Source organism: Kogia breviceps, chromosome 15 (genome assembly GCF_026419965.1).
Source record: "Kogia breviceps isolate mKogBre1 chromosome 15, mKogBre1 haplotype 1, whole genome shotgun sequence".
NCBI lineage: Eukaryota > Metazoa > Chordata > Mammalia > Artiodactyla > Physeteridae > Kogia > Kogia breviceps.
The window spans coordinates 55,213,313-55,226,720 of NC_081324.1; the positions used below are offsets into that span (position 1 = coordinate 55,213,313).

General features: G+C 49.7%; 1 protein-coding gene across 2 annotated transcripts in view; it reads left to right on the forward strand.

Annotated features, from left to right (window-relative positions):
- Positions 1-5,521: 5,521 nt before the first annotated feature.
- The window catches only part of EMILIN2 (elastin microfibril interfacer 2), a 52,472-nt gene continuing 44,585 nt past the window's right edge, over positions 5,522-13,408 (forward strand). The window contains exons 1-2 of one of the 2 annotated variants that reach the window (XM_059039404.2): positions 5,522-5,960; positions 6,501-6,623. In XM_059039404.2, the coding sequence (XP_058895387.1) occupies positions 5,827-5,960; positions 6,501-6,623 (257 nt within the window). In that variant the 5' untranslated portion in view covers positions 5,522-5,826. The remainder of the gene's footprint in view (positions 5,961-6,500; positions 6,624-13,408) is intronic. The other variant, XM_067015754.1, reaches the window with a different exon arrangement.

Here is a 13,408-nt window from a genome sequence, read left to right on the forward strand (position 1 = left end):
TTGGAGAGCAGTAGAAAGAAAACTGAGCTCGAAGTCAAGAACCCAGTGTTCTGTTCCGATGATCACACTTAGAGTCATTCTGATTGAGTTGTGCACGTGCCCTCTTGATATATATTTCTTATTTGGAAAGAAGAACTGCAGTAGATGGTCAGCTTCCCACATCAGTGGACACAACAAAAAGATGACAAAGCTCCTGGACCTGACTGCAAATTTGTTGCAGTACCAAAGTGGTAACAATAACAGTAGTGAAAATTTATCCTCCACTTACCATGTGCCAGGCACTGTGCTAAGCAGTGTACATGTGGTAACGCAATGCACCCTCCCAACAGCTACATGAGGCATCCCCTTTCCAGAGGAGGAAATGGAGGATTGGGAGGCTTTTGATTTGTCCCCGTCGTTCTGCTCAGGAGGTAAGGGTACCCAGTTTTGAACAGTATGCTAAGTCCATTGCATGAGCTCCTAAACATTTTTTTCACGTGTGATTTCAGGCATAATTTCAACTTTTCCCAGTTTTGAAGGTCTCAGGTGATAGTTTAGCATGTATTAAGGCACACACCCCTGACCAATAAAGGGAGGTATGCTCCTGGCATCTCTCAAGAAAGATAATTAATGTAATGGCCATAATCCTTCAAAATGCTATCAAATCAATCATTTGATAAATAAGATCAGTCTTGGGTTCAGAAGATAAAGAGATTTTGAATCTTTAGCTCTGTACAGCTGATGGGATATTTGCAAATATACAGTTAGGAAAAAATGAAGAGAGCAACTGTTCTTTGTTCAGTTTGGGTCTATTTGAGCAAAGCCTTTGACAAGATGGGAAAGTAGCTCTTGTTTGTAAATTTTGAAGTCTGCGGACTCACTGACTTCCTTCCAAAGGTGCCTTGTCAAATGCTGTGCCTATGGCGAATGGAGCTACACAAAATTGTATCAACCAAATCTTGGCATTAGAAAGCAGAGACCAAGCTACATGGTGCAGCCAGTTTATTTTCCTTGGAGACATTTCTGTCTCTCCTTCCCTACCCAACCGCACTTAAAAAAACAAAAACAAACAAACAAAGATGAAGGGCATCTTATCACTAACTTAAGAATGTGTAAGACATTTTCTTAGGGTGTATTATGTTAGAAATGCTTTGCAATCAAAATTTATGCAAGATATCTAATCTTCAAGGACTTTCATTTTTCATCATTAGTAAACAGCACAAAGAAGTTAAGACACCTAAAATTACAGCTAGAAATCAGGGGAGACATTTTTTTGAGTTCTAGAAAACAAAAGATGAGGAATGAGTAGGTTGGGACACCCAGGCCAAGTCGTATGACTCTTGACCACATCCTAGATGCAGATCGGTTCATCTTGATCAAATGTCTTGTGCCCAGATGACTGGTGGTGGGGTGGAGGCAATGAACCCGCCTGCCACCTCTGTAATGATCGCCCATTCTCCTACTCCAGGCAGCTGAAGGGATTCTGGGTGTGGTAGGGGTCCAGCAGGCTCACTGCTTCACGAGAAGTACCCCCCAAGTACACAGCCTGATAAGTAAGCTCTTTTATCATGACCAATAGTGAAGGAATGGATTTTATGAAATAGTTCTACTTTGCATTTTTGCTTTAGTTAATGGGACTGAGTCCCCCTAAATCCGAGTTCTCCTACTGAGTTTATGATTATCCTCTCTATCCAAAACCTTATTCCCTTTCTTGGGACTTCCCTGAAGCTTCAAGCTCTGGTCCTGGAGGATCCCACATGCCACGGAGCAACTAAGCCCATGCACCACAACTACTGAGCCTGCACTCTAGAGCCTGCAAACCACAACTACTGAGCCCATGTGCCACAACTACTGAAGCCTGTGTGCCTAGAGCCCATGCTCTGCAACAAGAGAAGCCACTGCAATGAGAAACCCGCACACCGCAACTAGAGAAAGCCCGCGTGCAGCCAAAAACAAATAAACAAAACCTTATTCCCTTTCTTGTCCAGCCCCTGTTCCCCTCAAGACTGAGGCATATCAAGAAAAGTGGAGGGCTTCCTTGTTGGCGCAGTGGTTAAGAATCCGCCTGCCAATGCAGGGGACATGGGTTTGAGCCCTGGTCCTGGAAGATCCCACATGCTGCAGAGCAACTAAGCCCGTGTGCCACAACTACTGAGCCTGCGCTCTAGAGCCTGTGAGCCACAACTACTGAGCCCGCAAGCCACAACTACTGAAGCCTGTGTGCCTAGAGCCTGTGCTCCGCAACAAGAGAAGCCACCGCAATGAGAAGCCCGTGCACCACAACGGAGAGTAGCCCCCGCTCGCCGCAACTAGAGAAAGCCCGCGCCCAGCAACGAAGACCCAACACAGCCAAAAATAAATAAATAAATAAATAAAATTTATTAAAAAAAGAAAAGTGGAGATTGAAACCTAGCAGGACCCTGTGATTCCTCCCTGGGTACAAAAGACCCTCTGTGTTCCCTGTTTCTTCTTTGTAGAGAAAAAGGCTTTAGTCTCTCAGGCCTTGCCTGTGTTCCAAAGAGCAGACTCAAGCAGTTACTAATTAGAGAAGTGAGGGAATTCAGAAACAAAGGAAAAGCAGTCAAGCAAGAAAAGTAATGGTAGCTTAAACAATAGTTGAGCGATAAAACAGAGTCCTAGTTCCTCCTCAAGGGATGTACACAACAATCTGACACATTTTTTTGAGTTGTTCTGCAGGAACTAAGACACCCCCCCCCCCCCCCCCCCCCCCCCCCGCCAACCCAGGTGGAGGATGCTGACCATACGCACGTGGAACCAGAGGACTGATGCTTAAGGTTCCGGCCGCATCACTCTGTTACCTCCCCACCAACCAATCAAAAGAAAGTCCACGAGCTGATCACACACCCTGCGACCCTCACCCCAGATGTTGGCTTTAAAACCCTTCCCTGAAAGCCAAAGGGGAGTTCGGGTCTTTTGAGCATGAGCTGCCTGTTTTCCTTGCTTGGTGACCTGCAATAAATGCTGTATTTTCCTTCACCACAACCCGGTATCAGTAGATTGGCTTTGCTGCTCATTGGGCGAGCAGACCCAAGTTCGGTTCAGTAAGTTGGTGACACAATCAAGAATATAAATCACTATGGGGCATGTTTGTTTTAAAAGAGAAAGAAATTACTTTGGATTGTTACAGGAAACTGACAGCTTTCAAGTGCTTATCTGAGGAAGTGGGTGGCTTATAAAGAATTCACACTGGCAGCATTCTGCCAATCATTTCCACTTTATTGCTTATGACTGGGACCAGATGATCTGCCCAGTTAGACTGTTTCTTGAGGTGCTTCCACTCCCTCCTCAGGAAGCATCTCCTGCTTTGCTTCTTCTGGAAGGCTCTCTGTTTCCTGAGTCTGAAGGGTCCCTTCCTCTGGCTAGAGAAGAGAAAAAGAAAAGGGTCTTTTGAGATCTTGGCCTCAAGTCTTCCATCTTCCCAGAGCAGTCCCACAGTGGGTACCCGGGGAGATGTGTCTAGAGAGACGCATGGGACAAATATTGTCTAACTTATCTGACTGCACATCGGAAACGTCACACGGTTCGTTGCACAGGAAGGCCTGGGAGCTCTGTAAACACAGAGCCGCCCTCAGTCCATGTTCACTCACCCATGACTTACTATTTTTGCAAGGTGCCTCGCATGTAACAGATGCTCAGAATAACATTTATTTACTGATTAAATTTGGTGTCGTGGTCATCTCAACAAAAAGTTGGTCCTCCAAGTCTTGGACTGGAAGACAGCTTCCTGGTATAACTTTGAGTCAATGAAAAAACTAGATGTGATTTGATCAGTCTGACTCACTCCCAAGTTTGAGAATTACCTGTATTTAAGAGAAGTTGTGGTTTGTTAGCTGTCAGCTATAGACATACACAACTTGTGTGTTTCCTCCACTTTTTCCCTTCTGTCCCTCTCCTTCATGTCTGTGCTCTGCTTCTTCCCTATGACACTTCATGGACAAAAATGGTGTTACGATGGGAAGGATAGGGAAGCCACACAGAAAGATAGAGATCGGGTTATGCAAGACAGCTTTTTATCCTTTTCTGTTACTTCCCCCTCAGGGTGGCTCTTTCGAAGGCTGGGATGACCTCAGTCCATTATTTGCATGATCTTTCATTTAGAGAGTTCATGGACAGACTATGTCCTTACATGGTATATTTTTCTGCTTGGCTCTTGTGAAGTTTCTACTTAGGGAATTTTCTTCTATTTGCCAATCAAAAGGCCCTACAGGGCTTCCCTGGTGGCACAGTGGTTAAGATTCCACCTGCCGATGCAGGGGACATGGGTTCGTGCCCCGGTCCGGGAAGATCCCACATGCCGCGGAGCGGCTGGTCCCGTGAGCCATGGCCGCTGGACCTGCGCATCCGGAGCCTGTGCTCCGCAGTGGGAGAGGCTACAGCAGTGAGAGGCCCGCGTACCGCAAAAAAAAAACCCCAAAACAAACAAAAAAAACAAAAGGCCCTACAACATCATCAAAGCATATCAAGTAAAATGGAACACTAGTTTCATCTAGTTACAGTAGGGAACATAGCAAAGTGTTATGGTCCACATCACAGTTCACAGCCAACAGTATCCCGTCAACTCACAGGTATTGCAGTTAATCTATGCAGTCTACAAATAACCCCACTCCGGTTCATTAGATACAGTAAGTTACCTCAAATATCAATATAGAGTTCTCTCCTCACCCCAAGAACACAACAACACTCCGGTGGGGATCTTGTGTAACATTCTTCTGCAGAGTCGCTTCATCCCCAAAAGAAATTGGTAGAGATTAGTGTAACTCAAAAATAGGCAGAAATAAAATGGAATATTATTCAGCCATTAAGCAGTATTTTTAAAGGAAAATTTAAGATCTATGGTAAATTATAATTATGGCTCATTATGTAATCATATTAAATAACAGGATTGAAAACTGCCCCCCAAAATAGGCAGAAAATATGCAAGCAAATGAAAAGACAAATGTCCAGCAGTGTCTGAACTGTTTAGAAGCAAAGGCGATTGTTGTGGAGTAAATGTCTTTAATATTGATAGAAAAAGAAAGTTCAGAAATAGGACATCAGAAGCAGAGGCTGCGAGATGATCTGTATACTAGAGCCTGATGCTGTGCTTCAGAATCTGCTGGGAAGTTGTGGGGCTGTGGCTTCCAGTGTCCCCTGCTGCCCCGTACGTTGACTTAGAAACTATTTAATGGATGCGTAAGGGAAAGAAAGAGAAGGGGACCTACGTTCATTTCCCCTAAACTCTCAAGTTCAAATGTGGAGGAATGGCTGCGTCTTGCCAGAGGAGGAAATCCAAGTCCGATAAAGGACTGATAAAGATGTTCCTCCTTCGCCCTGGGAAGCCGGCACCCAGGCCCGACCTGTGGACCGCCAGACTCGCTGACGGCGGCCCTTCCCGAGGGGCCGGGCGCGCCTGCTGGAAGGTGGGAGGCGGAGTTGCCCCGCTCCTGGGATGAGACCAAAGGAATGAGTAATTGGAAATTCTGTAACAGAGACCCTTCTCCCAAACCCTACAGCCCTTTCACCCCCCCAACCCCCTGCCGAGAAGCAAGAAGACTGGAGACAGACGTGGCGGAGCGAGAGTCACGTTCCGGAGAGGGAAGTGAAATAAAGAGGGCGGCACCCGGGGGGACCTGTGCGTCACTGAGGGGGAGAAGCGCGGGCGCACGGGGCGGAAAAGGAGAAGTGGGAGCGAGAAGCCGCAGGGGGCGGCCGCGGAGCGCGGGTGGGGGCGCCGCGCAGCGCCCGAACCTCCTGCCTTCGGCCGCGCCCGGGCAGCCCGCAGCCTCCCGGCGCTCGCCCGACCCGCGCTCCGGATCCGGCCGGCGGGTCGCGCCCGCAGCGCACAGAATGTGGCAGCGGACACGGCCCCGACCCCGCGCGCCCTGGCTCTGGGCGCTGGTGCTGCTGGCCCTGGGAGGCGCAGGGCTGTGCCACGCCGGCCCTCAGCCCAGGCACCCCGCGCGGCACAGCGCCAGGAACAAGTAAGTGCGCGGCCTCTCTTTGCCCCAGGACGGCCCAGAGCCGTGCGCCCCCTCCTGCCCTTCCCTGACCGGCCGCCGGCCCCGAAGCCGCCCTGCCGAGGCGAGGAGCCGCAGCCGGGGTTCCCCTCGGGCTGCCGGGGCGGCGCCTCTTCCGCGGTGGCCGCGCGCTCCGTGGCCGGCGCGGGGTGTCCCGGGCAACCTCGCCCTCGCCTCCAGCAGTGCTGCCTCCGGGGCCGTGGGGCGCGGGGAGTGTCCCGCAGAGCAGGGCGATCAGGAAACTCCCCCCCCCCCGGGAATTACTGGGCCCCCTGGGACCGTGGGGGCTCTTCCCGTCTGTCTTTTGTGGGATAAAGGTGCACTCTCTCCAAAGACGCACCCGCGCACCGTCCGAAAATCTGCTGGTCGTGCTCCCGCCTCCGCGGGGACGACGGGCTCCCCGACCCTCGCGCGGTCAGCCGCCGGGTCGGCTCGTCCCCTCTCCCCCAGCCTCATTGTTCTCCCGGTTTATACCGTGCCCTTCTCCTTCTCTCTCCACCCCAGGAACTGGTGCGCCTACATCGTGAACAAGAACGTGAGCTGCTCGGTGCTGGAAGGAAGTGAGAGTTTTATTCAGGCTCAGTACAACTGTGCCTGGAACCAGATGCCCTGTCCGTCCGCGCTCGTGTAAGTCCCGGGAGCCGAGGGGCGGGCGGGGCGCGCCGGGTCCGCGGGGGTGGGGTCAGAGCGCGGGGCTCCAGCCGCTCAGTAAATCTCTTCCAGCGGGTGAAAAACTCAGCAGCTGAAAAGTTTGAGCGCTGAGCAGGGTACCAGGCTCGCTGGGGTATTTAAGGAGCGTGTGTTGCCTGGAGTCAGCGTTGAGGATGCACTCGCCTGGCGATCGCCGGGCATAGGAGGGGACGAACAAAGCCACCGACCCCCACTTCTCTCCCTCTCTTTTTCTTTCAATTTTATTACTAACATAAGGCAGCTGGACCTAATTAGATCCATATTGTGTGTTCTGGGGCACAGAGAAGATTCCAAAATGTATACTGCTAAAAACTTACATGTAGGATTAGCTGAGAGGTTTGCTCTAGACAGTGTTCTAGAACAGGCGAGTTTTGTCCAAATGTCCCCATAAAACTGACCTCTTCAGTTGTAGGTGTTGTAGATTTCTAAAGTCCCCATGAACAACTTGCTTGAAAGTGTGCGATTGTTGTTTTTTCAAGTTAGATTTGGGGGATTCAGCTAAGTGGTTGTCAGGAGAGAATGGTCCTTAAAGACCAGGGGAAGAATCTTTTTCCTTATAAAGGTTTCACTGTCTTAAAAAAAAAAAAAAAAAAAAAAAAAAGAGGAAGCGAAGCAGCAGAGTACAGATTTTGTTACATATATCACGTTCATTCAGTTGTCATCTGGCAGGTCTTTGTGTTTTTGTGTAAGCCAGATATCAGAGGATGAGCTGATGTGAATCAATGGCTGTTGGGGAACGCATGTGAGGCTGAAATTAATTGTTTTCGCCCAAGAATAAACTGTTTGTCTTAGAGCACAGTTGTCTTTACAGCAAAGAATAGCCAGCAGGAGGATCTGTCCTTGGCAAAGCAGAGGGACAGACTGGAACTTGTGCTGCAGGAAACCTTTTTCCAGAAGGCAGTGGATGAGCCTTCAGGCCTATAAGGTGGTAGTGGTCCCTGGATCATTTCACATGGGCTGGGGTGAGAACTGAAATGGAGAAGGGATAATTCCTGTTAAGCAAAAACAAACAAACAACCCCCCTTCCCAACAAAACAAACAGAAACTTAGAAGAGATTCCCCACTTGCTGTACGCAGAGCATGAGTTCGAAATTGAATTGCTGTCCGTCACATTGAGTTGTATAACCTGTCAGAGGGCGCAGTGCCGTCATACTGCCTGTGTCTCTAGTTGGAAGGGGCATTCAACACGGAATTTCCCAGGTGTTTCTGATGAGTCCAGGAGCCTGAGTAACTCCTCTCAATTCACAGGTGTTGTCAGGTTTTCATTATTTGATCCTTAGAACCTGAGACCTGTGGAAGTGAAGGTTCTTGGGAAACAGCCTGGAGTTGCTGAGGGATCCTTCCCGGGTGTGGGACGTGCAGGCATGGAGGCTGGCAAGACGCTTGAGTGAGGAGTGAAGTTTAGCCGCTGGTGACAGTCGAGTGTCTGGGAGGAGCAGGTAGGAGCCCGTGAGAACTTCACAGAGTCGGAGCAGAGCTGAATTGTTAGGGGCGGTGGAGGGAACGGAGGAAGAGAAGCCAGGAGAGGAAAGAGAGCAAAGCCACGACTTCAGAGGAGGGAGCTCCATCTTACAGACCCCGGGAGGAGAAGCCCAGAAGGCTGAGGGGTCCAGAAAGGCCAGGGCTTTTAGGCAGCAGGAAGATTTGCTTATGCAGAAGGAGACAATTTCAGGTCAGTGGGGGGTATAGGCCTTGTAACTTGTGTGAGATTCAGGGTGTGGGTCGTGAGGAAACCCCTTGACCAGGAATCAAATGTGTTGCAAAGGTTTTGGTGGAAAAAAGGAGTTGAGCAGGTGAAGAATTAGAAAACTCGGCATGTATTAAGACAAGTGAAAAAACCAAAGCGAGAGACTGAATATGCTCTGAGACTGAGGGGAAATCGTCAGGGAAACGAGGGGTTCGATGGGGGAAGTCCTGCAGCAAGAGGAGAAATTCCGAGCCTGGCGAGGCGTTGGGCACTCAGCCGCCATGGGCTGTGGGGACCCAGCACGGGTATGCTTCCAGAAGGTTTAGACGATGCTCCGTTTGCATATATGGAGAGACTTAGATTCCAGACTGTGAATTTGGGTGTCGTCATGTGAAACTGGGAGCAGAGAGGGTTTCTGTGTGATCTGTGGACATTTTGAGTAATCACTTTACTGAAGCTGTAAAGAACCTTCTGTGTGTCAGGCACTGTGTTAGGGCTGTTCATTCCATACGTTAGTTTAATTCTTGCAACATCCCTTCAAGATGAATACCACTGTCCCCATTTTACCAATGAATAAACAAGGCAAGACGTTCCCTGCCTTTCCTGTGGTCGCATGACAGGTAAGTGGCAGAGCTGCCTCCAAACCTGGCCTTTGTGGACCGGCCTCTGTCCCTGTAACAATAGAGAGAGACAGACAAGACACAGAGAGAGAGAGTGTGTGTATGTGTGTGTGTCTGAGTGTGTGCCTTCTGTCGCTAGCACACTACTCAACTACTAGGAATATTTCCACCTTCTTTCATGGAAGGCAATTCCCATATAAAAGTGAGTGAGTGGGGCTTCCCTGGTGGCGCAGTGGTTGAGAGTCCGCCTGCCGATGCAGGGGACGCGGGTTCGTGCCCCGGTCCGGGAAGATCCCACATGCCGCGGGGCAGCTGGGCCCGAGAGCCATGGCGGCTGGGCCTGCGCATCCGGAGCCTGTGCTCTGCAGCAACGGGAGAGGCCACAGCAGTGAGAGGCCCGCGTACCGCAAAAAAAAAAAAAAAAAAAAAAAAAAAGTGAGTAAGCACCGTTGGTCTGTGTGCAAGCATGTGCACGTGTGTTCACGCCCGTGTGCTTCACTCTCTTTCCCGGGGGTCATTTGTGAGGATGCAGTGGACCACATCGTTTTTCACACTGTCCACCATGCTGTGCAGTTTCTTATGTTATGAAAACACTGGCGGATTTGCTTTCTTTGTTTGGGTTGTTAGGCTGGTTGTTTAAAGGATGCTCTTAGGGAGGCTGGAGTGGTGGAGCTTGAGACATTGGGGAAGCCACACCTGTGCCCCCCGGCTGAGCCACCACCTTGAAACTCGTCACCGGGGGATGGAGGTAAAAGTATGCTTCCGGAAAAACCATTCAAAGCTCGTGTCCTGATGCTTGTGAGGTAGCGATACCACTCTTGTGTGCAGAGGATTCTTAATTCTTATGAAGACTTTTCTGTCACTAGGAATTTAAAATTAGGGCTCTCTCTGTCGGTCTGTGTCTCTTGCGCACTAGATGTGAGGAGCGGTCTGGATCCCCAAGGATTGTCTTCCCTCAGCTAATTCCTGAGGGTGGCTGATCGGACCTGAAGAGAAGATAAGGGGAATTATCTGGTGATAATTATCTTCTGAGGAGGAAGGGCAGCTGCTGTAGATTCTAAAGTAGCATAAAGTTGGTCGTGATTTACCATTTACTCCTAATTCTTAAGATGGGTCTAAGGATTTTTTTCTCCCTCTGAGATCATTGTTTCACCTTACGCTTCCACGTTAAGAAAGGCATAGGGCTTCCCTGGTGGCGCAGTGGCTGAGAATCCGCCTGCCGATGCAGGGGACACGGGTTCGTGCCCCGGTCCGGGAAGATCCCACATGCCGCGGAGCAGCTGGGCCCGTGAGCCATGGCCGCTGAGCCTGCGCGTCCGGAGCCTGTGCTCCGCAACGGGAGAGGCCACAACAGTGAGGCCCGCATACCACAAAAAAAAAAAAAAAAAAAAAAAAAAAAAAAAAAAAAAATTGTTACATTCTTTCTACGGGGCTTCCCTGGTGGCGCAGTGGTTGAGAATCCGCCTGCCGATGCAGGAGACACGGGTTCGTGCCCTGGTCCGGGAAGATCCCACATGCCGCGGAGCAACTAAGCCCGTGAGCCATGGCCGCTGAGCCTGCGCGTCCGGAGCCTGTGCTCCGCAACGGGAGACGCCACAACAGTGAGAGGCCCGCATACCGCAAAAAAAAAAAAAAAAAAAAAAAGAAAGGCATAAATCTTTTAAAATTTCATCTCATTGAAGAGTTTTTCTGATTCATTGTTTAAAAAAAAAAAAAAAAAAAAAACCTCTGGCAGTTCCGCCCACTTGGTAGACTGTCACTGCCACACTGCCCCCACCCACCCACCATGTAGCACTTGGGATGGTCCCTGGGGATCCACACCTGAGTCTGGGGTCTCCGTAGCGGCACCTGAGCATGGAGAGGGTCTGTCTTGGTCATGGGCTGGTTTTAGGGACATGTTTGGGGAGACATGGGGATCTGGGCGACTTAGAATTCTTTCTGTGGGGTGGGAATTGGGCAGGTTGATGTTCTTGGGAGGCTTGATACAGTGTCCAGGGCTGACTTGGTGAGAATCTCTCCCCAGAGCACATCCTCGTAACATGATGAGCCCCTTTATGTTCATTATCTTCCATCTTTACAGCAACCTTGGGGCTTTATCCCCATTTTACAGGAGGTCATGTAGTCAGGAAGTAGCAGAGCCTGGACCCAAATCCAGGTCTGTTATTTCTAAGCTTTAGGTTCTTCCCACCCCACACCCCTGCACCTCCTTGCTGTCTAAACCCACACCCTGTGAGGAGTGGCCCGAGGGGATGTGTGTGTGCAAGTGACCATGTGTGATGCTGTGGCACTGACAGCCCTGGGGTGATGGGAGGGGAGGGGAGGGCCTAAGCTCCCTTAGAGCCCCCCTCCATGTGGGCTGGCCATGCTTGGATGCACCGCTGGTGGAAAACAGCACTGTCTTTCTTCTCCTTCCTGGACTAGGCATTGTTCCTTTCATGCATCATTCATGCCTCATGGCTGTAATTCCAGATAGTTCCAAACCTCCCACTCAGCTTGGGCCAGCTGACTGCTGTTAGTATTTGAGGCGTTTGGGGGCGTCCAGTGTGCAGAGCAGCTGCCTCACTGGTAAGAACATGGAGGACCCCAAATGTAAGGCAGGGTTATTCCCCTGTATTCACTTCCCTCTGATACTGCAAACTCACTGGGGTTCATCAGCATCCACCCAGCCCAGCCCCCACCCCCTTTCTTGGGTGTGTAGCATCTTGGTGAAATTTTTCCTAATAGCTCTTAAAAAAAAAAAAAAAAAATCTCATCAGTCAGGCAGGGGAGCTGGGTGAGGCCCACTCGAGGAGCCTGTGCTGCTGTGATAACACAGAGGGAGAATTTGTGAATTTGCAGCAGGTGTGAGCTCTGAGTGCCGAGTTTCCAAAACTCCTCTAATCCTTAGATTCTAGGGGGAGCAGATGGTCATTCATTTGGAAGAAACATTTTCTATTAGGGAGCAGTCTCAGCCAGGAAAAGCTTAAAAAGAGAAAAACACTTGAGACTAGGGGGAAAAAATGAGGGCTTACATCTTCTAGAGCCAATTCTACGTTTTTTATGTCTCCAGAAATAGAATTCCTCTCCATTCAAGATGTGCCTTTTGTGTGTATAGCTTTGAGAGAGTGTTTCTTCCTTCTGTTTTTTAGCCAACATCTTGCGATTTGTTGGCTGTGACGAGCCTTGCTCCTTGGTACCGAGGGACCCCAAATCAAGCCCTGGGGAAGGAGCACCTGCACAGAGGCGCCTAGAGCTGCTCAGGGCCCTGCTGCCTCCCCCTCTTTGGGTCCCTGTCCTTACCAGCCTTTTCTGCTTCCCTGGGCTCCCCAGACCTTCCTTTCAAGTTGCTTTGCTCTTTTGCTTTTTTTGCTACTTCCCTCTTCCTAGGGTCCCAGTAGATAAGATGCTGTGTCTGTAGAGCGCTTTGGTGTTTCCAGAACATTTTCATGTTCATTATTTTATTTTATTCTCATCACAAGCTCAGCCAGGAGATTAGGTAGGGCAGAGATTGAGGTCTTGGAAAAAGAACTTTATGCTTATGGGCTATACTTTCTACCTTTCTTATCTTGGAGAAGAATGAATAGGATTCACATAGCGGTTATGGCCTTAAGGAAAAGAGTTTGTCTTTGTGAAACCTCGTGTTATTCCCATTATCTGGTCTTCCTCCAACGATCTGTGAGTCCACCATTTTGGCACTTGGTCACTGAATTAAAGTTCTGAGACAGAGAGAAAAGGGGAGGTGGTGGGGGAAGTTCAGGGGGCAGGTGTCCCCTGAGATAGTCCCTCAAGGCTGGCTGGTGTGGCCAATGTGTCTGGAAGAGGAGATGGAAAATGCGGCTTCTGGCCTGACCTCTACCACTGTGGAGCTGTGTGACTTCAGGCTAGTCACTCAGCCTCTCTGAGGTGTGTTTTCCGCATCTCTACATTACGGGCGAGGTGACAGAGCTGTAAGGTACGCTCACCAGCCATGTGTAACGAACATTCCTTGTTCTCGCTGTTTGGATTTGTTGCTTCTCCAGTGGTCTCCGCCTTGAAGGCTTTGACTTTCCTGCCAAGTTAGAGAACGGCTGAGGTGCTTAAGAATGAAATAAATACATTCAGTGACCCAAGATAATAATTAAGAAAATTAAATGATTGAAATCGACTTTTCAATGTGAAGTTAAACTCAGAGGTTGTTTTGGAAGCAAAGCCAGCCGTAGAGTTTCTTTGGGGAAAGCACGTAAGTGGTTATGGTCGATTTAAATAAGTGCTCTGGTTGCCGTGGGAACCTTGGTTCCTGGTTCTGCAGGTGTTTGGGTGTCCATGGCAGGGCCGTAGAGTGAGGTCAGCTGGATGTTCAAGGATGCCTTTGCTGAGGCCCAGGCCATCTTGCATCCAGCCAAGAACACGCTGTTTTAATTCTTTGCTCTTGGAAAAACTCCTCTTCCTTGTGCTGG